Genomic DNA, 26,783 nt, shown 5'->3' with positions numbered 1-26,783 from the left:
TATTTATTAAAAAAAAAACCCATTTGTGTTTATATCAGCAACCATTACCCATTTAAAAATCTCTACTTATTCTGTATTTATCTTCTTTATCTGTGAAACCTATTTTTTTCAGAGAACACATAAGCCATTAGAAGCCCCTATAAGTATATAATGAGCTAGTTAAATATGATTGAGTTTGAGTCTGTGTTCCATTTCACTACAGAGAAATCTCTTGTGGTTTAAACCTATTGAGTTAATATTTTTTAAATTTTTTAAAATTTAAAAATTTTTTTTGGTGTATGTTTTCTTTCACACTAGCCATTGTCCATGATGTCTCCTGCCCCCACCAACACTACCTTTCACTCCATATGGGGTGAAATTAAGATGCATTATGGGTTTTGTCCCTTGCTTGTTATGGGAGAAACCAGAGCAAGCTTTCCTTTCAGCTGCCAAGAAATCGCAGTCATCTCAGCAGCCCAGAATGTGAGAACAGCAGGACTCAAACATCAGCACTGGCAACAGAGAGAGCATGAAGTTTCGCTCATTACACACTGTGGGGGCTGCTTGTCTGGGGCAGTTTAGTCTGCAAAGTATCGATTGAGGATAATGCCCACTGTTAGTTAATTACATGCCAACCTAGTACCCTGGGTATTTATATATATATTATGGGGTTTTTCTCCCTTTTGTGTTTTTTCTCCATATTACATTTCATTTTCTTTACATAATGCCAGTCATATATATTATGTTATCCTAGAATCAAGCAGCGTGCACTTAGGCCAGCATGGGCATGTCCAAGTTCAGCGTCAAGCATACATGAAGGCTCAGTGAGTTATGCATGGTATATAAGACCCTGTATTTCCAGAGCTTGCCACAGTGCTTGCCACATGGTAGGCAGTCAGCAAGTTTTGTCCCATTTTTTGGTTGAATGAATAGGTGAATTTTCCTTAATTTGATTTGGGGAACACAGTGGAAATCACAGAAGAATTGTAATAAATGAAACAGGTACTCTAGACTTCTACCACCACATCTGGGTAATGACTCAACAGGTGCTGGGAGGAGCCTAGATCTAGATACTGGGCTTTGCATGATTTTGATGGTATGCTCTTAAGTCAGTAGTATAGCCCTATTTTGAATTTGGACTCAAAATGTAAAACTTGCAGTACATTCAAAAAGCTGCATAATGTGGTATCACTTTTCATTTAGGTACACGTGTGTTTAGAAAGGCATTTTGCCATAATCCCAACTCTTATGTTGAGTGCTCACAGCAATTTGGTAAATGAAATATGTTGTGGATTAAAGTCTTGCTAGCTGATAGAGTTTTGAAGAACTGCTTTACTCAGAGCCCAGCTTAGCTGCTTACGTTTATCTCTTTTTAGTTGAGTAGAGTAAAATTGGATACTGAGCTGTTGTTCAGCCTAAACTTGGCTGCTCTCAAACCCATTGTTCAAGTTAGAAAAGAAAAAAACTAATATTATATATGTATATATAATATCCTAATAAATCTGATATATATCTTATATATAATATATAATCTAGATTATAATCTTTATATATTATATATTTAGTATATTATATATTACTATATATATTATAAAACTAATATATATATGCATATATTATACAATATCCCGGACCTATTGCAACGTTCTGTGTGCCATTGATTAGCAAATAAAAATATTTTCCTTGTAAATTATAAAAGGACGCAATTGTCATATGCTGAGACAGGTTAGCATCTGTATCTCCAGGGAAAAACTTTTGGAAGTAGCAGATCTGCCAGTAGCAATTAATTAGAAAGCTTTTTATACTGTTTTCAGTTACAGACATGTACCGGCAGCTTGAGTAAATTGGTAGTGACGTCTGCTGTCACCACAGGGTAGTACAATGGATGGAGTTAATTTAATGACATTGGCTTTTTTTCCCTCAAAGTGTCATATCTTCATCTTACAATGAGCTTGATTTCATTGCCAAATGAATTCAGCATAAATATAGATTTTTTAATTGTATTACAGTGCATGGTGTAAGATGTAAGCATATCTTCGTCTGTAGAAATGAATGCATCTATACTTATGAATGCCAAGCATGTTGAACAGCTGGTCTCTTTTCACCACCTACTCAGCAGAAGTATAAAGAAAGGCCACTTTCTTAGTAAGGGAGGATGTATCACTTAAAATACCAATGTCAAAACCAAAAAAAATGTCAGGTTTTCTAAAAGAAACATAACTGTTGCATAGTAAATTAATTTTTATCTCAAAAACCATCTTCATTTTTTTTTTTTTTAGTTTGTTAATGGTGCTCAGGTATGCCACGATTCATTCATTCTTAGCAAAAGTATTGTTCTTGAATTCATTCTGCATTTCCAGTCCTGAAACACTTAGGCACAGTTGTTACTCTTCCTTCCAGACTGCTAAAACAAGACAAACAAAACAGTTCTTTTTAAATTTTAGACATGTGAATGATTATTTAAATTGTTTCCCTCTTATCACAAATACTTATTGTGCAGCTATTATGAACCTAATACCACTCTAAATAAATTCAAATTAGACAGATTTTAGTGATTGTTACATTTTTCCGTACAGATATTCTTTACCAAATCACTGATTTTTAGAAAGCTGTCTCTAATTTCAACCACGCACTGTATAGGGAAATCATGGAATCCTACTGTTTTCACTGTTAGCATTAAGTACATGGGAGAGTTGTTAAACCTCTGTGTGTTTTTTCTTTCACCACTTGATAGTATCTTCACTGTCTCTTTAAACTGATGTGAAAATTTCAACTGACCTTTAACTTGTAAAGGTAATGAATGTCGGTCAATTAAATATTAAGGTTTTTCTTTAATAATTGACTAGGAAATATAAAAGAGAAAAATAAAAATATTGACTCCCATTTAAAAATGGGGATTAAAAAATGGGGATTAAATTTAAGAGTTTGCTTCATCCTCAAACTCTACTAAAACATCAATAGCAGAACTTGAAACATATTAAGTAGGGCCAAATTGAATAGGAGAGGGGATAGTACAAAACGAGTGATGTTAAAAAAATTGAGAGGTGTGCCTGGCTGGCTCAGTCCATAGGGTATGCGACTCTTGATCTTGGGTGTAGAGATTACTTTAAAATTAAAAAAATATATATAATAAAAATTCAGTCAGATGAAAACTTTTAAAATAACTCTGCTAAATGGAGGAAGCTATACCTTATATGTATCCAAGAATAAAGCAAAAAATGTTTATCAGGAAGGGTCAGAACTCAGAAGTATCTCATACTTGGAAGGTGAGATAAAGGTTGTCATGTTATGAAGACTAGAGAAAGCCATTCACATTGGAGTTTATGTGAATCCTATCTTAGAGATGATTAAGTTTGACAACCTGCTATAAAAATCTTTGCAAATACAGAGCTAAAGGGGCAATGCGACATAAGAAACTGCTATCTATTCACCTCTTTTATCAAAGACAAAAGTTTTTTTTTCTCTCCTATTTGATCTTATACACTTATACATGTGAAATTCTGCTATTAATGTTTTTGTAGGGTTTGGAAATGAAGCAGAGAGAGCTCTTGTATTCAACCCATTATGAAGTAACCACTACCAATCTGCCTCCGGTGTGAATTTTTGTTTTTCTTATTTGATCAGAGTTGAACCCAGAGACAGGTCTGCACTGCCAACTTAATCACTACCAGATTTCTAGAGAATAGACTCCAAGTTTTACCTTTCAGTGATTATTGATCCTCCATTGCCCACCTGTCTGCCCAACTATTTGACCTGAAAATAAGTAGATGGTTAGGATATCAAGGTGAACAGATAACAAAAAATCACAGACTTTTTGGGTGGCGCAATTGCCTGAAGGTAGGAATATGGCAGATCGATTGTTATGTACTTATTAAATCCATTCCATTTTCTTCATTTTGGTATTTTCCAGATTCCCTTGCAATTAGATTGTGTCTGTATGGTATAATATTGCCTAACGGTATATAGAAAGCAATTATGTAAACATCTCCTAGTACCTTAGAACTCTTGCCTTCCCCTTCATAGGCAGTCATGTAGGTCACATGTTGAGAGAGTCAAAAGATGGAAGTAGCCTAAGACCCAGGAAAATAGAATTCTTGAATCACTAAACTTGAACATAGGTTAGTAGAAATTATCTAATCTGATGAATAGAGAGGAAAAAAAATAAAATGAGCAAAGTCTCAAAGACCTGTGAACTGTATCAAGCATACCAACAAATAGGTCATGGAAGTTCCAGAAGGAAAAAGAGAAGGCAGCAGAGAAACATTGAAGAAATAGTGCTCAGAAACTTCCTGAATTTGATGAGAAATATTAAACACTTAAGAAATTCAACAAACCCTGAGTAGAAGATCCATATCAAATATAATAACATATTATAAAACATCAGAGAAAAGAGATTCCGCAAATACAAGGAAGCCACAAAGTCATTAGCTAACTTGTCATCAGGAACAATGGCTTCCAGAAGATATTGGAATTCCAATCTTCCAAGAGTTGAAAGAAAACCAAAGTGTAAACCAAGAAGTCTTTATCTAACAAAACCATCCTTCAAAAATGAAGATGAAATAAAGATGTTAACGAAGAAAGTCTGAGAGGATTGCTGAACAGACATGTTTTATAGGAAACGCTAATGGAAGTTCATCAGTCTGAAAGAAAATGAAATGAACCAATAACTCTAACCACATAAAGAAATGAAGTGTCAGAAATGGTAAGCATATGATTAAATATGAGTCTATAAATATATTTATTCATATTTTCTTCTGACTTCTAAAATATATAAAGTTTTATACAGCAGGATTTATAACACTGTTCTGTTGGGTTTATAACATATATAGATCACATAGAAGGGGGAGAAAAGATACATTGGGAAAAAAATTTCTGTGTTTTATGGGAATAATATTCAGGTAAAAATCTGACATATTATAGTCTTAGAGTAACCATTAAAAAATTAACTCAAAAAATTGCTTTTAAAAATCCAGAAGGATTAAAATAATATTCTTTTCTTTTTTAATTTTTGAAATGTTTATTTATTTTTGAGAGAGAGAGTGAGAGAGACAGAGTGAGGGAGATGCAGAATCCGAAGCAGGCTCCAGGCTCTGAGCTGTCAGCACAGAGCCCGATGTGAGGCTCGAACCCATGAACCTCAAGATTATGACCTGAGCCGAAGTCAGATGCTCAACCAACTGAGCCACCCAGGTGCCCCAAAATAGTATTCTAAAAAGACACAAGGTGTAAAGGAGGAACAGAGGAAAAGAAAGAGATGTATGTAAATGTCTGTAGCAGCACTGTTTATGATAGGCAAAAGGTGGAAACAAATATCCATTGACTGATTAAAAGATAAAATACAGTATAGCCACACAAAATATTATTCAATCATGAAAAACAGTGAAATGCTGATTTATGAGTACCATGAAAAAACCTTGAAAACTTGTGCTCAGTGAAGAAGCCATTCACAAAAGACCGTATATTTTATGATTCTATTTATATAAAATGTCCACAAGAGATCAGTCCATAGATTAAGTTAGTGGTTGCCAGAGTCTAGGGAAAGGATAGGATGGGAGTAACTGACAGTAGGCTTGGAATTTCTTGTTGGCTTAATGAAAATATCCTGGCAGTGGTAGCTGTATAACTGTGAATATAACTGTGCATTGTGTACTTTAAATGGGTGCATTTTATGGTATGTAGATTATATCTCAAAGCTGATACATTAAAAAAGATACAACAGAGAATAGCAAATGACAGTGTAAATAAAACTCTTTGAATAATTACATTAAATGTGAATAAGCCAAAAACCTCAATTGAAAGGCAAATTGGATTAGATTAAAAAAAAAACAAAGTCAACTTATGTGCTATCTATTAGGGATACACTGTCAATTTAATCAAAAATTGATTAAAAGTTAAAGAACAGAAAAATAGATATTCTGTAAACAGTAACAGTAAGGGAGCAAAAGTAGCTATTTTGTCAAAAAAATAAGCTTCATGATAAAAACTTCGTGAAAACAATAAAGTATGTGTTCTAATGAAAGACGGATTGATTAATGAGGAAAATATAACACTCAGTGTATGTGTGTACTCCTAACAACAGAGCTCCCAAATATATGACGTAAAATCTGACCAAACCAAAAGGAAAAACAGACAATTCAACAATAGCACCTGGAAATAACAATTAATCCACTCTCAATAATTGACAAAGCAACCATACACAAAAGCAGTCAAAACAGATAAATTTGAACAATGCTATCAAGTCAACTTGAACTTTATGGAAAACTCTACTATGTGAAGGATACATTTTCTTCTTAAGTGCCTGTGAAACATTTTTCAATATAGACCATATGCTGGATCATAAGACGAAGCTGAACAAAGGTAAAAACAAAAACTAGAAATCGTGCATAGTAGATCCCCTTACTACAAATAAATTAGACTTACACACCAGAGATCTGGAAAACCTCCAAATATTTTGAAATTATTACATGGTGTGTTTGAAAATAACTCTTTGATCAAGGAGTAAATCATCAGGAAAAGTAAAAATACATTTTGAACTGAATGCAAATAAAACACAACATATCAAAATGTATGTAATGTACATGAACAATACTTAGGAAATTTTGGGCTTTTAAGTCTTCTATCAAAAAATATGAAAGGCCTCAGTAGCTTAAGGAAATATCCTCTGTCAGTCCCTAAGTATCCTAAGGCCTCAGTAACCTAAGTACTTACAAAATTAGAAAAAAAGAGCAACTAAAACTAAAGCAGGCAGAAGAAAGGAAATTATAAAATTAGAGTGTAAATCAATGAATTTAAACAAAATGAATACAGAAATTTTTTTTAAAAAGTTCTGTGAAAAGTTAAAAAAAGAACTTTTTTTTAAATGCTTAGCTAGACCAAGAAAAAAGAAAACAGATATGAATTCCCAAAGTCAGGGACAAAAGAAGAGAAATCACTATTTAAATCACTATGGAATCCTATTTAAAGGATTTTAATTGAATATTATGAACGAATTTTCACCAACGATTTTAATAATTTAGTTGATATAGATTCCTACAACCAATTACCAAAACTTAGGGAAGAAATTGAAAACCTGGAGAGATGTATAACAAAGAAATTGAAACAGTAATGAAATATTTTTCTATAGAGGAAATGTCCAGGCCCAGCTGGTGTCAATAATGAATACTAAGTATTTCAAAGAGAAGCCACACAGTCCTTCACAAACTTTGAAAATAAGAGGGGGAAACCCATCCCAACTCATCTGTGACGTCTGTATTACCCTGATGATGAAAGCCAGCTAGCATCACAACAGCAACAAAAAATAAACTCAAAACCAATGTTCCTAATTAGTAGCTGGAAAAACCTCAACTTAAGGTGAATATTACTTTCAGTAACATACATAAAGGATTTACACCATGACCAGGTGTGATTTATTCCAAGAATGCAAGGTTGGCTTAACATTGGAGAAATCAATTAATACACTATATTGATCAATTAAAGGATATAAAACAGCTAAAGCATGCTGAAAAATCATTTGGGAAATCCAAAACCCATTTGTGATAAACACTTTCAACAATATAAGAATTAATGGACATTTCCCAGTCTAGGTTTGGAAATGGCATCTATGAAAAATCTGCAGCTCCCATCATAGTTCATAGTGAAAGAGTGCATATTTTCTTTCTAAGATCAGTCATAAAGCCAGGGTACCAGCTCTCTTCACTTGTATTTAACATTGTGATGGAAGTCTTAGCCTGGGTTATAGACAAAATAATAATTATAATAACATTTTAATATAATTAAGGTTTTCAGAACAAAGAGGAAGGAATAAAAATATCTGTAGATGATAGTTTTATATATTGAAAACTTTGAAATTTAGAAAATATTGGAAGATGAATTAAGATTGTAGGGTATAAAATCAGCGTGTAAAAATCAACTTGATTTCTAAATCTTGGCTGTGAACAATCTGAAATGAAGTTCAGAAAACAATTCTGTTCACAAGTAGATCAAAACTATAAAACCTAGGTTTAACAGAATAAGTATCATCTGTACACTGAAAAGTATAAAATACTCAAGAAAATAATTTCTGAAGATCTAAGTAGTCCATGTTCATGAATTAATAGGACAGTTCATCTCAAATTGGTCTATAGGTTTACTGCAATGTCATCTAAATCTCAATATGCGATTTGTAGAAACTGAGAGGCTTATGCTGAAAAAAAGATGGATATGCAAAGGACTAGAGACACAGAAAACATTTTTGAGAAAGAAAAAAGTTGAAGGTCTTAACATTATTAAATTTCAAAACTTAGTATAAGCTACAGTAATCAGGATAATATCATATGAGCATAAAGATAGGCACATCTATCAGTGGAATAGAAAAAAACCTTTTCATTTATGGTGAAATGATTTTTGGTAAAAAGCGTTGACATAGTTCAATAAGAAAAACAATCCTTTAAGTGATTCTGGTACAATTGGTTATCAGTGTGCAAAATATTTTTTTAAACGTTTATTTTTGAGAGAGAAGGTGAGTAGGGCAAGGACACAAAGCTGTCAGCACAGAGCCTGATGCAGGGCTTGAACTCACAAACTAGGAGATCATGACCTGAGCTGTAGTCCAATGCTTAACTGACAGCCACCCAGGCGCCCCTCATTGTGCAAAATATTTCATTTGAAACCTTACTTCATAACCACGTGCAAAATTAACTCCAGCGAATCAGGGACTTAAACTTTTGTGGCTACCTCTCTGCCTGGTGGCATGAGAAGAGCCACCATGGAACTTTAAGATACTGTTGTCTCTTTCACCAACACATTCTTGATGTTTTTGGTGATTGTGTGCCCTCTGCATGTCCCCTTGGAGAAGAAGAATCCATTCTTGGGTCCTCATTTTTTTTTGCCAAGTGTCTTTGTTCCAGAATGTCCCTTTCTTCCCTGTCTGCCTTGGTAATTGAGGTATTTCAATTTCCATCACTGCTCTTTCAGGCTTGTAGGAACTACCACTTTGCACTTCCTGGCAGAGTATTCCATCTCTGAATTCCATCTCTGTGGAGTTTTCTGGAAGTTTAATAAACTCTCTCTTATCTTGTCTCACGTTCTGGCCTCTAATCAAACACTCTCCAAATCTAGCTCTGTGAATATTCTTCTGGCTCCTACCATTACATTCTAGTTAATTCTTGCAGTTCCTTTGCGTGTAGCCCTTTTACAATCTTAACAAGCCCAGCAGCATATCCTATGCTAACTTAATGCAGCAGCTTAACCCTAGTTAGTTATCAGCCTATGGAGCAAGGAACACAAAGTCTTGCTGGGAGAAGGGTGTGCCAGCTCTTAATAGGGAGGGGTCAGCTGTCTCTGAAGGCTTTGGGAATTTAGGGGGTTCTGGAGACAAAAACTTGAAGATACCCACCCAGATGGATTTGTCCCACATATCCAGTTACAGATTTTCCCAAACAGAACCCTGATCTTAACGTAATAAGCTTGCCTGCGTTTATCATTCCATCTTTGCAGTTGTCCACTCTTAACTGTGTTCACTTTGATCTTTGGCTTTTTTCTACCTCTACCACAAGAGACAATGGTCTCTCTTTAAAGATTATTGACCTTCATATTTAGTTTTCAATTGTTTGTTAAAGGCTCATACATTTTGAGTATCCATCTGTAGGACACTGACACAACTGGTGATAATTAATTTTCAAATGCCTGGATCACTGTATTGGCCAGGGTGTTCTCTCCAGAAACATCCTCCTAAGTCACTGGTGAAAGTTGTTAACAATTTGGGTACTACCTTGTGTCCAGGACTATTGCTCATACATGGCCTAGGATGGGATCACTAGAAGGATGTGAACCAAAATATTGTACATTTGCACCTGATACTCAAAACACGGGGTCTCATTATTTGCAGCAGATCCATATTGCTTCCAAACAGGTTGAGTTTTGAGTAAAATGGAGAAATGATGGCATTTGCTTTCTGTAAAACTATTTGGAATTTAGAATTAGCCCCCCCCCCAACCACACACACTTAAACACCAACAAAGTAATCACCAACCAACCACCAAACAAGACAAAAGATGTTATAAAGAAAAGGAATTGGAAAGAAAATAGAAGATCATTGTTACAGTCAGAATTGGGAAAGAAAGCAAAATCTGTGATCTCTTATTACAAAGGTAAAAAAGAGAATGTTTTTAGAAATGTTTTATCTTCTATCGCTTTGGTGGGTGTGGCAAGAAGGGAATTGAAAGAAGCCCAAAATAAATGTTATCCACCCCAAATCTTGGTCAAGTGTGACACCTAGAGGCCACACAAACAGAATTCCTTTGGGTGATTTTTTTTTTTTTTTAATCTGTCCGGAAACATTTTATGTAGGAAAAAATATTTAAAGTTTTTATTTCAAAATGGACATTCTTCAGTACTTCCCTGTAACACTCTATCAGTGAATAACTGTGTATATTCCTTCACTTATCTGTGTAGATATGTATACGTCCTCACTATCAAGAGTTTGGAAATGACAACAAAAATAATAAAGACGGATGAAAGGACACCACTTGAGGGGTGATAGGTTCAGAATTGTCTCATTTCTAAATATGAAAAAAAATATGCTTTGCATTTTCATCCGTTGGTTTGGAGAATTTTGGTAGCCTTGGCTCATTAATACTCGAACAGTTCTTTATGAAAAATGATGAACGATTTACTTTGTGGCAGGCTGTACAGATGGTCAATTTAATCTGCATCCTTGAGACTTCTCACGACTAAATTTTGACATCATGTCATTAAACATTTGTGTATTATTTATATCATATTCTAGAAAACAAAGATTGCTATGTCTTGCCGTCCATCAGTTTTATTGATAGGATTTATCCTCCTGGACACGATAGCTTTCACAAAGGAACATGTATCTGAATATATATATCACATCTGTCTCCTCAGAGACCCATATATTTTTGTCCTCAAGTGCAATAATGGCATTGTTATTGAACAGACATGTTAGTGGTGAGACAAATGCTTACATGACTCAGTTTCTTTAAACTTGTCCAGAGATGTTTTTGCTGCTGTTTGGGCATGTATGTGTGTTTGAATGTGACCCGTATGACTTGTATAAATTGAAATTAAAGGAGGAAACACAATTTTTAACTCTTTTCAAACACTCTTCAGAATATTCATCCTAGTTGTGTATTTTAAATGGCAGCAAATTTTTGACTTAGAAGTGGTTCCTGACTCCTGTGATATGTATAATGTTTGAAGTTGTAGCTATAATGTTTAAACTCTTAACCAGTTGAGTAATTATTACATAATTATGGATAAATATAAACATCAGATTCTTAACTTTTCTTTTGACCATAAGCTATTATGTATAGCATCCAATGGCTTCTTGTAGGACTAATTACCCTGTACATTAAATTGTACTAACTTGACTGTTTAGAGTCTCTGTCTTCTGTTATATAATGAGTTTCTACTTGGTGAATTGGTTTGGGACTCCCTAAGAATGCTTAGAATGGACCGTTATTAAAACAGTACTTCCAGTTCAACATCTTCCCTGTGCCAGAGTTGGAGGAATTCAGGATAAACCTGCAAGGTGCTAAAAGTAGCTGAGAAATAAACACAGCCAGGATAGGAAAGCAGTGCCATTGTAGAGAGGTACTTTGTAGAGTTTGCTCTCAGAAGACAGAATGAAGGAAGCATTAGCAGGAGCTATCTTCTTCTTTGGTATAACTGTTGAAACAAGGGTCTTTTAGGGAACCATACATTTGTTAGGATCAGGCTTCCTTTGTATGCCTTATCAGCCTATAATCTTTTGATTGTTGCCTGTGTGTGTGTGTGTGTGTGTGTGTGTGTGTTTATTTATTTATTTTTAACCAGTGAAGGAATAGTAATCCACACTAGTTTATCTCTCCTAATCACAGACTCACAGAGCTAGGTTGCTCTGAGCTTTTAATTCCCTCTTAGAGGCCTAACAGAGTGGAAAGTAAACAAAGAGCAAATTTGCAACCTTAAACATTGCTAATTTCCTCTGATGTCAGAATACTTAAACAGGCAGGACCTGGGAATTATTTGATCAAACCTGCTTTTAATCTAATGCATGCACAAGGGCCGTGTCTGGAATGATCTGCAAAACGGCAGGCGTCCCAAGAGAGCTTTATGGAAGGTTTCCTCTGTCAGAAACCGTAGTTTCCTCATTTTAAACTCTGGAGTTGGCAGTGTTTTTGGAGTAAAGTCATAAAGAGTAGTTTTCCTGCCTTTTAAATTTTATTTGGCCAAGTATTGCTGACCGGATGTGGATAGTTTTCTTTGGCTTTCTGTTTGCTGACTTTTTAATTGGCTACATGCCTTATTATTTTAGCTTTACTAGAAAATGAATTAATAAAAGGGTATTATTGAGGGAAAGGAAGAAAGAAAGAAAGAAAGAAAGAAAGAAAGAAAGAAAGAAAGAAAGAAAGAAAGAGCAAAGCATTATCTGACTTCATATACTTTGTTTCATTGTGTATGGTTTAAGAAAATAAACACAGAACAAAAGACCCCAAAGCATTAGGTTATTTAGACTATGAAGCATTTTTCTACAATAAGATTCAGAGAAATTAATGCCTGGGATTTTTAAGTAAAGAATGTCCTAATTTGGAGATACCCAAATAGTGGAAACCCAGTTTTCCCTTTCATTTTACTTAGAGCTGTGTGGATACTTAAAGGGGGCATACTTTTGACAGAAGTAGATAAAGGGGATAGCACTTTTATTCACTGCGTGTTTGAAATACGGTTTTAAGATGGGTGTTTGTAAAACCTTATCAATGTAACTAGATAGCATTGTGAATGCTTATTAAGTACTAATTCAGTTTTAAAGACTGAAAACACAATGTACTTTGGTCTGTCACAGGTCAGTATTGTTGGTATTTCTGTTGAGAACAGATTAAGTTAAAACGAAACACATTTAAGAGAGTGTTCAAATGCTTTTCAATGGCAAGTAAACAACTCTGCTGTTTGTGTTTTTTACATCTGATCATAAATACGGCTTCCGACATAAAGTAATTCAGAAGCCACCGCTTAAAAATAAATTATACACACTGATGCTTTGTGTAAATACACACTAAGAATAGCATGCCACGAGATGTAGCATTTGACTCCTTGGATGCCGATGAATTTCAATGCCTGTTATTTGTCATGCTGAAGCCTGTCGGGTGATGATTCTTTTCATTGGTGTATCCTTCCAAACATATTTCATCGCACCATGTGCACAGGAGTTCTCTGGGCGGGCGTGTTCGATCTGGGTGCCCCCTCTCCCCTTCGCTCCTTCCTTTCTCGCCCTGGCGCTCTCACCGCCTCCTGCCTCCAGCCCCCACCCCCCCTCGCTCCTTTTCGGCTCACGCCCCCCTCCCCTCTCTCCAGCTGGCGGAGGGGGTTGCGCTGCCTCCCAGACCTCCAGGACCTGCTCAGTCAGCTGGGGCCCCCTGCGGCCGGCTGCCTCCCTCGCCGCTAGGACCTGCCACTCTGCGCGGAATGGCAGCCGCAGCAGCATCCCCGCCAGCGGCAGCGGAGGCTGCAGCCACGGCCACCGCGGCCGCTATTGTTCCCCGGTGTTAAACGCGCTTTCGCTCCTTTTCATCTGAAACGAACAATAGCAGGGAAGAGCTTTGCTTTCTGTAGTCCTTGGGAAGACAGAGTGAGGGCGCAGAAAAATTCCCTGCCGACCGCGTTCCGGATCCGGACCCTGGAGCGGCTGCGGGCGGCATGGGGCTGCAAGCGAGGCGCTCCGCGTCCCGGAGCCCAGGCGCCGCGGGCCCGCGCCCTGGTGTCCTGCCGCTGCTGCCGCCGCCACTGCTGCTGCTGCTACTGCTGTGCCCGGGCGCCTGCGGGGCTGCGGCTCCCGGCCAGGCTGAGGCGTCCACTCCGTATCTGTGGAAGACTGGTAAGTGGCACAGAGTTCTCCCTTCTTCTCCTCTCCACCTCTGGGTCCGTATTACAAAGCTGCTGTGGCTTCAGGAGGGACCCCGGTGCATCTTGAGAGCCCCGGTGTAGCGGGATCCTAAGGTGAAAAGTACGAGTACTAGGAAGCAAATTGGGTCATGCCCGATGCTATTAGGGAAGAACAACCTAGCAACTAAGAGGCATGAGAGAGCCACGGGAATCGTGTTTCTCTCGCAGCTCTGTAGTTAATGAGGACACCCAACACGGTGCTTTCATAATGAAGTGCGTTCTTAACCTCTGGGCTTTCATTCTACCGAGAGTTCCTCAACTATATTTCTGGCAAAGAAGAGGCAAGCAGCTCACACCCGGTCTTCATTCTGTCTTCAGGCATTTGCTCAGTGCCATGAAACGTGTGGGTATAGTTGAATTTGTTAAGTATAGCTTTGTGAAATGTGGGACACGTGGAAACAAGCCAGATGAGGGCAGTTATAACAGCCAAAGGCAGATGGGGCTCCAGTGAGCTCACGGAGAGGGTGCAAAGATCAATTCTTAATGAGTGAATGCCGTGATTTTTCAAGTGTGCAGTCGTAAGGATGTTTAGGTTTAAACTTTTCCTGCCTTGAGAATTCTTCTGTTTTGTTTTCAACCAACTAACAAAAGCAGCAACTAACTGTGCCTCAGAAGCTCCAGGCAAACTGCTGACTCGAGGTCCTGGTGGGACAGTGACAAGCAGGAAAACAATACCAAGTGAGGAATTAACTCCCCTTTCTCCAGTGTCTTTTTTTCTCCTCTAAAGGACGCTGAGAATTCTTTAGCAGACCTGAAACTTGGCATGTGTATAGAAATGAAGTAGGAAACATTATTCCTGTTGCTTAGAGGTAGGGGTGAATTAAGAGTTTCTTGTCAATGCCTAAACGTTAAGAGAAGCATGCAGTAGAAGGGAGGGAAAAGATGTATTTGTCATGGGATTGCAAACAAGTTACACAGACTGGGTCTCTTTCCTGGCGGCAACTATCTGTAGCCCCCAGCTGCAAAGAGAGGCTAGTCTACTCTACAATTACACCAATATTCTGAAATTTTAAAGAAGTTGCATCTCTCCGGCAACTTGGGGAGAAGATTGAACAGAAATTTATTTCAAGCCAAAGTACCTAATTTGCTTCAGAATGTTGCAAGAAATAGCACACACTTTTAGGAAAGTCATTTGGATGTCAGTGTTAGCCACTCTTGTTGCCATTTGGAGTTTAAATATTAGTTGTTGACTAGTGGATGCAGATGAGATCATATTTATTTATTTCACATTCAAGCAAAGAGTTGAAGATCTTCTCTAATTTAGCTAAAGCCATGGTTTTACTTTTCTGAAGCTTGGTCATAACAAAAACCAATAATCAAACTATAATTTACCATTAAATGGTATTATTTGGAGGTTTGGGAAGAACTTCTCCAGTAGGTAAGTACTAGACAAAATAGTACTTGCCTGCTTGAAATTTGTGCTGTTAAAGTAAGAAAACCCAAGCAGTAATTCAGATAGAATTAGAATCTAGGCAACATTCACTGTGCAGCATCTGAGGTGCCAATATATGTCAACATAAATGTCATGGTGGGAACACAAACCAATAAACCATTTAAAATAGTGGAAACCTCTCAGGAGCAAGGATATGGAGACCTTGGTTCCACTGCCAGTGCCAGCTCTTGCTAGTTAGAAGAATGTTGGCAGGTTCATTTAACTTTTGACCCCTCGTTTTCTCAGCTGCATATAAATGCAGTGATACCTTCTTCTGACTATTCATAGTGTTACGAAGAGCAAATGAGCGAGTTATGAGAAAGTAATCTATAAATTTCAGCATGATATGCATGTGAAAATATAAGCTAGTACGACGAGGGTGATAATGTCATCTCTTTTATGGTGGTCCTTGGTTTGGTGGGGAAAAAAAGTGAAGTAAACTGGAGAGGAAAATTTTCCCTCTATTTTTTTTCAAGAGGGAAAGGAGGCTTTGCTATTATCTCTAAAGAAATTGAGAGTTGTTATCAGATGAATTAGGAAATATTTAAAGGAGTGGGATACACTGTAAATGAAAATGTAGAGATGAAAGAATTGTGTTTGTCGATGAAAATAGGAAGAGAATTGGGAGAGAAAATGAGGTGAGGTGAGACTGTGCAGGATGTCTGTTCGAGTTTCTTGGTCTTGGTACAGCTACTAATAGGGAGTTAAATTATTGGTCACATCCCTGAATTACAGGGATGTAGTAAAAGGTACACTGGTTGAGCAGCTGGGACAGGAACTCTTAACACTGTGTTTATCACTAACAAGCTGTAGAGCATTGGCACAGTCATTTAATGACTTTGGTTCTTGGTTTCTGAGTTTGTAATATTCATTGATCAGAAAAAATGATATGTAAGGGCCTTCTTGTGCCTTAACATGCTTCATATGTATGTATGTATATGCACATACATATACCATAAACGCATCTATGTACATATACCCATAGTTTATTAAGGTGTGTATATATATAATACATATACATAATAAATAGGTTTATAATACATGATGTATGGTATATAATGTATAATATAGGAAAGTCTAAGGTATATATTATATGAAAGTTTTATTAAGTCAACTTACAACAAAGAGTTATCGAGGACTCAGTTATGTGAAGTCACTGAGGTAGAGGCTGACTAGAATATTGACATCCCTTCCCTCAAGAAATTCATAATTGAACAATACTGTAAATACACAACAGCACATGGCGTACCATAGTCATGAACAAAACTGTGAAAACAGGGAAGTTGTGTAGCTGATAAAGGGGGCTGTAGAAAGTTTTAAGGAGGAGTTAATATTGATGGGGGTTTTGGAAGATGAGAACTGGATTGTTTACTCTGGGAGGAGTGGAAGTCTATTTCAAGCAGAGCAAAGAAAGAAAATAAAAGTAGAAGCATGCCAGCATTCTTAGGTCTTGAAAGCACTGCACTGCAACTCAAGTGTAGGATGTTTGGTGGGAATGAATGGAGGAATGCCAATTTGATGAATTCGGGCAGGTTGTAAGAAAACCTTCAAACTTTGGTAAAAGATGTTGGAGTTTTAATCTAAAAGCAAGTAGAAGCTATTGGCAGCTTTATGCAGAGGACTGACATATTCTTTTCCCAGAATGGAGAGAGATAAGTGAAGAGGCTGGGAGGTCAATAAGGAGAGGGCCTGAGAGGCCTGAGAGGAGAGGAGGGCTAGAGATCACATTGTAGAAGTGTTACCTCAGCTTTAGATTGTAGGGAATGCTGTGCCAAGGAGAGGAGGAATTCATTCCATCAAGATTGACATCATATCTGCACCTAGTTCCTTGAGGTAGAGGATATGAAAGAAGAAAGAGCCAATTTCCTGGGGTTAGAGAAGAAGAATATCAGTTTACTTTCAATATAGCAAACATGAGGAGTAATCCATTCAAATGAATGTATCTGATGGGAAAACTAGTGACTGGATGGGCAGTTTAGGAGAAAGGCTGAGAGCATAGACTTGGAACTCAATAAATGTATAATATTTCAAAGCATGGTAGTTGGAGGGATGATTAAAAGAAAAGAAATACTTAAAAGAGGGGCCAGGGCACTTTACAGGGAATATTGATATTGAAAGGGCCATTGTTGAGGAGAGACGTGTGGAAGGGTGAAAGACAGTGTGGTCACAAGAGGTCCAAGGAAAATGGCAATAGGTGCTAAATGGAAGAAGATGTTTTATGAAGGGGATGATGGCAAAAAGTATAAGACATTTCTGGAAGACTGGAAAAGAATTATGAAATATTTCAGAAATGATTGAATAAAATGGGGAATTTGTAAGATAATTCTCAGTGTTTTGGGAACGGATGTTTTAACTGGAGTAGTAGAGTTAGAAACTTATTTGAATAATAAACAAGATAATGAAAAATGTATGATATTGATGAAGTCAAATAACCAAGGGGTGTTGACATCACTACACTTGTTTTTTAATAGTGAAAACCTCAGAATATGATACTAAAAATGTTTATTAAAATACAAAATTAAATATCTAACAGTTTTGTGACAGATTTATTTAAGAGGTAACGTATTTGTGTGAATAATTAAAACATATTTCATAAACACAGATAAAGCACTTTATTATTGGAAGATAAATAATTACTGATATTAGTTTTTCACTCTTCAATATTCTAGAATATGGAATTTTTCAGTAGTAATTATGACCAATAATATTTACCTGGCATTTCTAAATTAAGAACGTGAATACGTTGCGTAAGATATCATCGACTTAACATGAATAGGACAGAAAACAGTGAACACCTGCAACTTTTATCAACTTCTGTCACAGATATATTTTCAGAAAGGTCTTAATGAAGTAACTGTATTTCTTGCTTTTAACTGATGTATAGCTGATATACCATGTTACATTGGTTTCAGGTGCACAGTATAGTGATTGGAACAGGTTTGTACATTAGGCTACGCACACCGTAAGTGTAGCACCCATTTGTACCATACAACCCCATTAAGATACCACCGACTGTATTTCCTATGCTGTACCTTGTATTCCTGTGATTTATTCATTCCACAAGTGGAAGCCTGTATCTCCCACTCTCCTTCCCCCATTTTATCCTTTCACTCAGCCCCCTGTCCTCTGGCAACCTTTGGTTTGTTCTCTGTACTTATGGATCTGTTTCTGCTTTCTAAGTTTTGTCTATTTATTTGTTTTTGTTATTTAGATTTCGAATAGAAGTAAAATCATATGGTGTCTGTCATTTTCTGTCTGACTTATTTTACTTAGTATGTTACTGTCTAGGTCCATCTGTGTTTTGACAAATGGCAGGATCTCATCCTTTTTTGTGACTGAGTAATAGTCTATTGTGTGTGCTGTGCTGTGTGTGTGTGTGTGTGTGTGTGTGTGTGTGTGTATGCCTTCTTTATTCATAGACACTTGGTGGCTTCCATACTTGGGGTATTGTAGATAATGCTGCATTAATATAGGGTCCATATATCTTTTGAATTGATGTTTTCATTTCCTTTCTTCTGGGCATTTACCCAGTAGTGGAATTGCTGGATCATATGGGAGTTCTATTTTTAATTTTTTGAAGAATCTTCATACTGTTTTCCACAGTGGCTATACCAATTTACATTTCCACCAACAGTGCGTGAGGGCTCCTTTTTTCCCCCACATTATCACCAATGCGCATTAATTATTTCTTGCCTTTTTGATTTTAACTATTCTGACAGGTATAAAATCATATCTTATTGTAGTTTTGCTTACATTTCCTTGATGATTAGTAATTTTGAGCATCTTGTGTCTGTTTACCATCTTGGCATGTCTTCTTTGGAAAAATATTTATTCAGGTGCTCTGCCCGTTTTAATCAATATTTTTTTTCTGGTGTTGAGTTATGTGAGTTCGTTATATATTTTGGATATTAACTTCTTATCAGATCTATCATTTGCAGATATCTTTTCCCATTCAGTAAGTTGGCTTTTCATTTTATCGATGATTTCCTTCACTCTGCAAAAGATTTTAATTTTGATATAGCCCCAAATTGAGTTAATTTTAATACTAATGAAATTACACTGAAATCCAAGAAAAAGGTACACACTAACCATTGTTTAGAACTCAGGGGATTAAGATATTTATCAGTGTGAGTTTTCTCTCAAGGAAATCACTTCTCACGTTAAACACTTTTGAACTAAGTTGATCCAGTGCAAGGCAATACTGTTAACAACAATCACTGTGTCCTTTACACTGTTAGTTGTGTGTAAAATAATTCCCTACTTTTTCACTATAAAATAAAAATAAGGATTATTCTTTTCTTTCATGTACTTGTCCTAATATAAACTATTCTGTAGTGCATATGGAAAAATATTAATCCTAATTCTACCATTCATTAAATAACAAAGGAGGGAGGGACGTCATTCCAGGTAGTAGTAACATGAAAGTGGCATTATCCTAATAAAAGTGTTTTGCACTTCAGCTGTGCTTAATTTGGAACGTGGCATAGTTTGCTCATTAAATAGATATGGAGATAGGAGATAGAGTGGACAATGTGGGCGTAAAAGTCAATACAGAGTAACATGGATCACAATGCTATATTTTATCTATGTTATTAAATTATGTCATCTTCAATATGGCTAAATATGTATTACGTAGAGGTTTTCTGAATTTTAATTAAATATGGTAGCATATGTAATATATTAGTGGAGTGTTTGATATATGTTAGAACTCTGATCAGTGAATGGCGTCTTTTATTATTTTTATTATTCTAATATATAATACAGTGGCTACTTAATTTTATGACCTGGAACAAGTCCAGTAATGTGCATTAGCTTTCTTGAAATCACTTGTTTGGTAAATGCACTAGAAGTTACAAATTGATACAGTGCGAGATACTCCATCAGATTATAAGAAAGGCAGCATTGTGGGGATGGAAAGAACACGGGCTTTGGGATCAGACAAACCACTATTTAAATCTGCCTCTACCTTACTGGTCAAGTTAGTTAAACTCTCTGATTTTGTTTTCTCACCTTAGCGTAGTGACAGAAATTCTGAAGTGAGAGGCCATTTGCAAGTTTTGACTGGTAGTAAATGGAAAGTGCCTAGCACAGTGCCCTAAATGTGATAGATGTTCAAAAAATGGTTTCTTCCATTCTTGATTTTTGTTCCCCCCAAAATGACATCACAAGGAGGAATTTTACAGATTTAACACATTCATCAGTCTTCTCCAGACAAGTGGCACCGTGAAAAACCAAACAAATCAAGGAAGAGAGGTGGTTTTATTATAGGCTCATCTTTTTTTATTGCTTAGACACTTTGATGTAGACAGTGTGGAGCACAGACCATAAAAATATTTTGAACAGCAAATTCAGGGTGAATTATATAAATAGAAATTTTTATACCTCATTTTGTGCTGTGTTTCAAGGGCTTTCTCAAGAATCTGAAATGTTAGATTCTTGAAAGTGGTCTTGTGACCACTGCTTTCCAACTTAATTGTTTTCACAGAATTGTTTTTATGTATTCATTAATTATGCTTACTAGATGATCATTTAAATTCTTTTTAAAAATTAAGTTTCTTTCTTTTGTGAGAGAAAGGAAGTGAACACAGCAGGGGACGGGCAGAGAGAAGGAGAGACAGAATCCAGGTCAGCCTCCACACCATCAGTGCAGACCGATCTGGGGCTTGAACTCAAGAAGTGTAAGATCATGGCCTGAGCGGAGATTAAGAGACGTTTAACCCACCACGACAGCAAGGTGCCCCTAACTACATTTTTAAAAACGAAAGTTTCTATCTTGTTTCCCTACCCTTCTTTCTTAGCGTATGTAACCCTGTTCAAAATTCATTAAGAGCTTATTGATTGCATCAAAAAGTGAAATGCTCAGGTGGTTTTGTGAAACTTTAATATCTTAATGGACTGCGGTAACTCAGGTCCCTCATTATGCAAATTATAGATGGCTACCTGGTTTGCAAAATAATAGAAGCCCCGATCAGGACTGAGGTTGAGTGCTGTAGAGCAACACAAACCCACATTCTTTCCTGCCTGTTAATTGCAACCTAGAAAAACTGGTCTGATGGTGGTGGGATGAGATGCTGACATTCAAGGGGAGAGTGAAAGCCTCTGTCTGGTGAATATATAGAATAGGCTGTCTCGGAATTAAGTGGTCCTTAATGAAAGAAACCTTAGGGAAGTGGCATCAGGAAAATCTATTTTTTCTATCACAGGAACATCACAGAGTGTGAGTTAGAGGTGCCGATGAGTCATAAGGTAGAGATTTTTTTTCTATTTCTTTGTCATCCACACTTCATACTTGACACTTTAGAGTGCATTAAAATGATGAAAAATAAAGGAATTTGCATTGAATTCTCAGGTATCTGAGCAATAAGAAAAACAGTGTTTAGAGGAAGTGATATAACAATTAAACACATGTTTAGGAAAGAGTGGAGGAAAACAAGGTAGTGCTGAAAACAGGGTTACTAACAAGTAATCCATCTACTGCTTCGGATAACCTGGCCTAACCAAAAGGATGTCCTTTCATCTTCCAGAAGTACTGTTGAGCTAATTGATATTTTGCATAGTTTACCATGTGAAGTTGTAATCTCTAGGGTATTACTTTCAGAGTTATGCCATGAGAAAATAAGTAAGGAGATGTAGGGAAAAGGCACAAATGTGCTTCAGGACCATGTATTTGGATAATGTTGAAGGGGGGACTCTACGTCTGAGGAGCCATCAGAGATCATCCACATAGAATTTAGTGAGCTGTCTCCACAAATCTGGGAGAAGCTTTGCATGGCTCTAAAGACTTGGGGAGAAAATGAGACATTACAAGAGAGCAACACATCAAGGAGAGAAAGGTGGAAACAGGCAAATCTTCTGCCTTCTTTTACAAACTATTTTTAGTAGGCTTTATTCTCTGAGCAGTTGTAGGTTTACAAAAAAACTAATCAGAAAGTACAGAGTTCTCACATACCCCCTCATTCTTCTCCTATTTCTCCCTATTATTGACATCTTGCATCAGTGTGGTACATGTGTACCATTGATGAACCAGTATTGTTAGGTTATTACTTAAAATCCATAGTTTATAGTGGGGTCAGTCCCTCGGATACATTCTGTGCCTTTAGACAAATAGATAATGCCATGTATCTAGTAATACATGTATCCACTGTTAGAGCATTATACAGAGTAGTTTCGTTGCCATAAAACTCCTCTGTGCTTCACCTACTCATGTCTCAATCCATCCCTCTATCTTTCCAAATCTCTGGTAACCACTGATCCTTTGATCTTCTTATGTCTCCATACATGTGCTTTTCTTGGAATATCTTATAGTTGGAACCATAAAGTATGTGACCTTTTCTTTCACTTTGCAATAATGCATTAAGTTTCTTCTATGTCTTTTCATGGCTTGATATCTCATTTCTTTTCATCACTGAGTAATATTCTGCTCTATGGACATAGCACAGTTTGTTTATCTATTTACATATTGAAGGACCTCTTGGTCACTTCCAAGTTTTGGCATTATGAATCTGCTGTAAACATCTGTGTGTAGGTTTTTGTGTGGATATGTATTTATCTCTGTTATGTGGAGACGAGGGAGCACAATTGGTGGGTCATATGGTGAAGAGCACCTTTAATTTTGTAAGCAGCTGTCTTTCAAAGTGGCTGTACCATTTGCATCCCATCAGCAGTGAATGAGGGTTCCTGGTGTTCCACGTCCTGGCCAGTGTTGTCAGTATTTTGAATTTAGCTGTTTTAATGTGGGTAGTTGTATGTCGTTGTTTTAATTTTCTATTCTTTAATGTTACATAATGTTGAGCGTACTCTTTTCATCTGTTTGTCATCTGTATGGCTTCTCTGATGAGGGATCTGCAGTCTTTCCAGCATATGAAGAGTAGCAGGAACAGGTGGAACCCTCAGGTGACTGAGTTCAAAGTCTTCGCCTAGCCTGAGCTGCGCATGCTTCCTTTCTGGTTGCTCTGATGACTCATACTAACAAGTATTTTATAAAGAGAAAATAAACATGGAAGTTAACTAAATAAACACCAAATGGAGATGGGCCTACACTTTGTCTTTTGTTCCACCTTGAGGGGAACACCTTGGGAGAGAATTTGGAAGTGATAAACAGTATCTTGAAGCGGAAGAAAAGGGTGTGATATATGAAAGGTTAAATGGAACCTGTAAGCTTGTGAAATTTACTTTTTTTTAAAATGGGTTTTTCACTGTTTTTTTTTTAATGTTTATTTACTTATTTTGGGAGAGAGAGAGAGTGCGTGAGAGAAAGAGCAGGAGAGGAGCAGAGAGGGAAAGAGAGAGAATCCCACACTGTTTCTGAGCTGTCAGCGCAGAGCCCGACGCGAGGCTCAATCCCATGAACTGTGAGATCATGACCTGAGCCGAAATCCAGAGTCAGACACTTAACCCACTGAACCATCCAGGCACCCCAAGCTTGTGAGATTTTCAAGTGCACTATGCACATGCTGGGTCTCTAGCTGACTCTGTTCTGGTTAATTACATAGTTGCCTATCTATTTTTCCTTGTTCTGGATGGAGGCTGGCAAAAAGTTGATGTGCAGTATCCCCCTGAGCTTCTGGGAAACCGTGAAATCCCTTGTTCTGAACCCCTGGTAAGTTGAGATGTCAAGGCAGCCAGCTGCTTAGCTTGCTCCCACAAACCTTTCCACAGACACAGAATGGGGAGCATCTCCAGAATGAGGCTCAGAAGTGATCATGTGTGCCCAAATACAGTACACTACACAGGTAGTTAACTTAGAACTATATAGAGAGCTTGCTGGACAGTTAATTTTCCCAAACGTATCATGCATAGGTATTGATTAGGCAGTAGGAATAATTAAACTCATGCTATATGGCGAAGGCAGGACTTAACAAATTGTGCCATGCTGAGTGGAAAAAAAGTTTTCCCTTGGATTGTAATAGCAGTAGCAATACAGCACATACTGAGTATTGTAGATGGCATCAGAACACAAATATTGCCTATTTGGGTTGCACTATTAAAAGATTATTTTTGTTTTCTCTCTCAAAATGAGCCTAACTGTAAGTGTCAGGGGAGTCTATCCCCTGTATTCAGTTACTTCCCCTTGACAGTGAAAGAGGTTAGTTGCAAAGAATTGAAGCCATAGCTTGAAATGAAAGAAGTACTGATTGCTGAGTAGTAAAATACATATTTATGTGCGTTTTTGTGTGTAATAAACGAAATGTTCAAGAATCAGCTTTTGAGACATAGGAACCTTGGCTTGATTTTGTACTTTATTAAGAATATGAACTTAATCTCTGTGTCTCATTCCTTAGCCACGCCCTAGGTATGATACTAGTATCTCCCTCTACAGATTGTTGTAGGGATATCTTGAGACAAAACCGTAGAGCACTTAGATGGTGCCTGGCTCATGTCTGTACTCAGTAAATCCTTCACTTGTTGTGATTCTGGCGTGAACTGAAATGCCTTCTCACAGAGCTAGAGTTTGTTTCTGGATCTGAGTCTCTTTTATTCTTCATTTTGATCCTCCTTCGATCTGCATGTGCCTTTCAAGTTTCCCTCCACCTGGCATTATTTTGCTTTTACCTGCTGTCAGGGCCACGATAGTTGCAAAGCCCTCAGCTTTGCTAGTAGCAGAGCTATTCAAAGTATGGCTTTAGAACACAGAGACATTACGCCTCAGTCTATTACTTTTCCCTGCGATTGTGCACATTTTTGCCATGGAGGAAATGCTGGAGGTGGGACTCTTTCGGCGGGACTGTGCATTCCAGAATTCCTTTGTGTGAAAGATTATTTCTGGCAAGACCTTTCTGCTCTGTGATGCTGTGAGTGAAAGGGTGTAGGAAATGTACAGTGAATGCCGATGTATACTCTAAGTCCTCTTTTCTCTCCTAAAGTACATACCCCCGTATCTATGTATGAATGTACGCATGTCATGTGTAGGCTCTGTATATGTATATGCATGTCATATATATCGATATCCTACTTATTTACCTCAAGATTTCAGAGTCCTCTGATAGAAACTGTTTCTATCAGGTGTTGACCTGTTACATGTCCATTACAACCTGTTTTATCTGTACATTCTCTAAAGTTAATGTGTAATTTGTGGGCTTTTGATAGAATTACAATACTAAACGAATACGTCATTATAGGCATACTCATGCAAATATATGCACACATACCTAGATGCATAAATACATGCAAGTGCAAATAGTACAGTCATTTATGGCTTTTACTACACAGGACTTCATGATTTATTTGCCTTTATGGACGTTATTATACCACCTCGAATGTTATAGTGATTTTAAAGCACTGACGTTTGAAATTGTGCACAATTATGAATATTTTCACTAAAATATTAATTATTCAAAACGTTATATTAACATTTTATTTTAAAAAATTTTATTTCAAACTTTATGCTCATTAAGAGCTTGCTCTAATAAAAGATCTTAATATACCTTCCACTCATTTAAAGCTTTTATCTTAAGATCCTTTTATGTCTCACCATCTTCCTGTGTTTGCCACTTTGGTGCTTAAAAAAGGTCTTCAATCTGCAGTGCCTGCACAGATTTCTAAGAAGTACTTTTCCTTTCTTTTCTTTTTTTTTTTTTTTTAAATGTTTGAGAGATAGAGCGCAAGTGGGGGAGGGGAAGAGAGAGAGGGAAACAATCCGAAGGAGACTCCAGGCTCTGAGCTGTGCACAGAGCCTGATGTGGGGCTCGAACCCACGAACCCTGAGATCATGACCTAAGCCGAAGTCGGACGTTTGAGCCACCCATGCACCCCAGAAGTACGTTTCTTCTAATAGCAGCTGCCTGTCACCTTGTCCATGAACATCATTTATATAAAATATTAGTTGTAAGTTGTTTACATTGATTATGGTATCATTAAGTCAGTACTAATAACAGACCCAGGTAGAATATTATATATTAACTTTTTATTTATTTTTTTATATATGTGGGTTCTGTGTAATTAAATGTGATTTCAAATTGTGATATTTTCAACTTAAGATGTGTAAGATGGGTTTTTTGGGCCATAACCCCATCATAAATATAGGAAGATCTGTATATATGTGTTTGTGTGTACTTTATGCACACTTATATAAACTATGCGTTTTATGTATAACGTATATTTTTTTCCTGTGGGAAATATAATTCATTTAGAGCCGCTACGTTACACAACTTCAGGGACTCCAGTCACAGAATTAGGTGACCTTTTTCTTCATGTTTGTGTCAGTCAGTTCGTTTAAGTAAAACTAGCAAGCACACAGTGACTTTTTTTTTTTTTTTTTTTTTTTACACCGAACTTGGTGCTGGAGAGCAAATGTGAATGACACATGGAACCGCCACTCCCGAAGCTTCCTGTCACATGTAAATAAGTGATTCTTGTCTAGGAAATTTACAACAAAAATGGAAACATAAATACATGTGGAATAGAGAAAGGGAATATTATCTTGAAGGAGACAGGGAAGGGAAGATGTCAT

General features: G+C 37.0%; 1 protein-coding gene across 3 annotated transcripts in view; it reads left to right on the top strand.

Annotated features, from left to right (window-relative positions):
• Window positions 1-13,336: 13,336 nt before the first annotated feature.
• Window positions 13,337-26,783, top strand: part of THSD7A (thrombospondin type 1 domain containing 7A) — a 437,500-nt gene continuing 424,053 nt past the window's right edge. For all 3 annotated transcript variants that reach the window (XM_053897780.1, XM_053897781.1, XM_053897779.1), the window contains exon 1: window positions 13,337-13,834. In XM_053897780.1, coding sequence (XP_053753755.1) covers window positions 13,657-13,834 — 178 coding nt within the window. In that variant the 5' untranslated portion in view covers window positions 13,337-13,656. The remainder of the gene's footprint in view (window positions 13,835-26,783) is intronic.

The sequence above is a fragment of the Panthera pardus genome, unplaced genomic scaffold, assembly GCF_024362965.1.
Source record: "Panthera pardus isolate Hobbes unplaced genomic scaffold, ASM2436296v1 HiC_scaffold_8, whole genome shotgun sequence".
In the NCBI taxonomy this organism is placed as follows: domain Eukaryota; kingdom Metazoa; phylum Chordata; class Mammalia; order Carnivora; family Felidae; genus Panthera; species Panthera pardus.
Note: the sequence above shows the minus strand (reverse complement) of the source record. Positions and strands in the feature narration are given on the sequence as shown.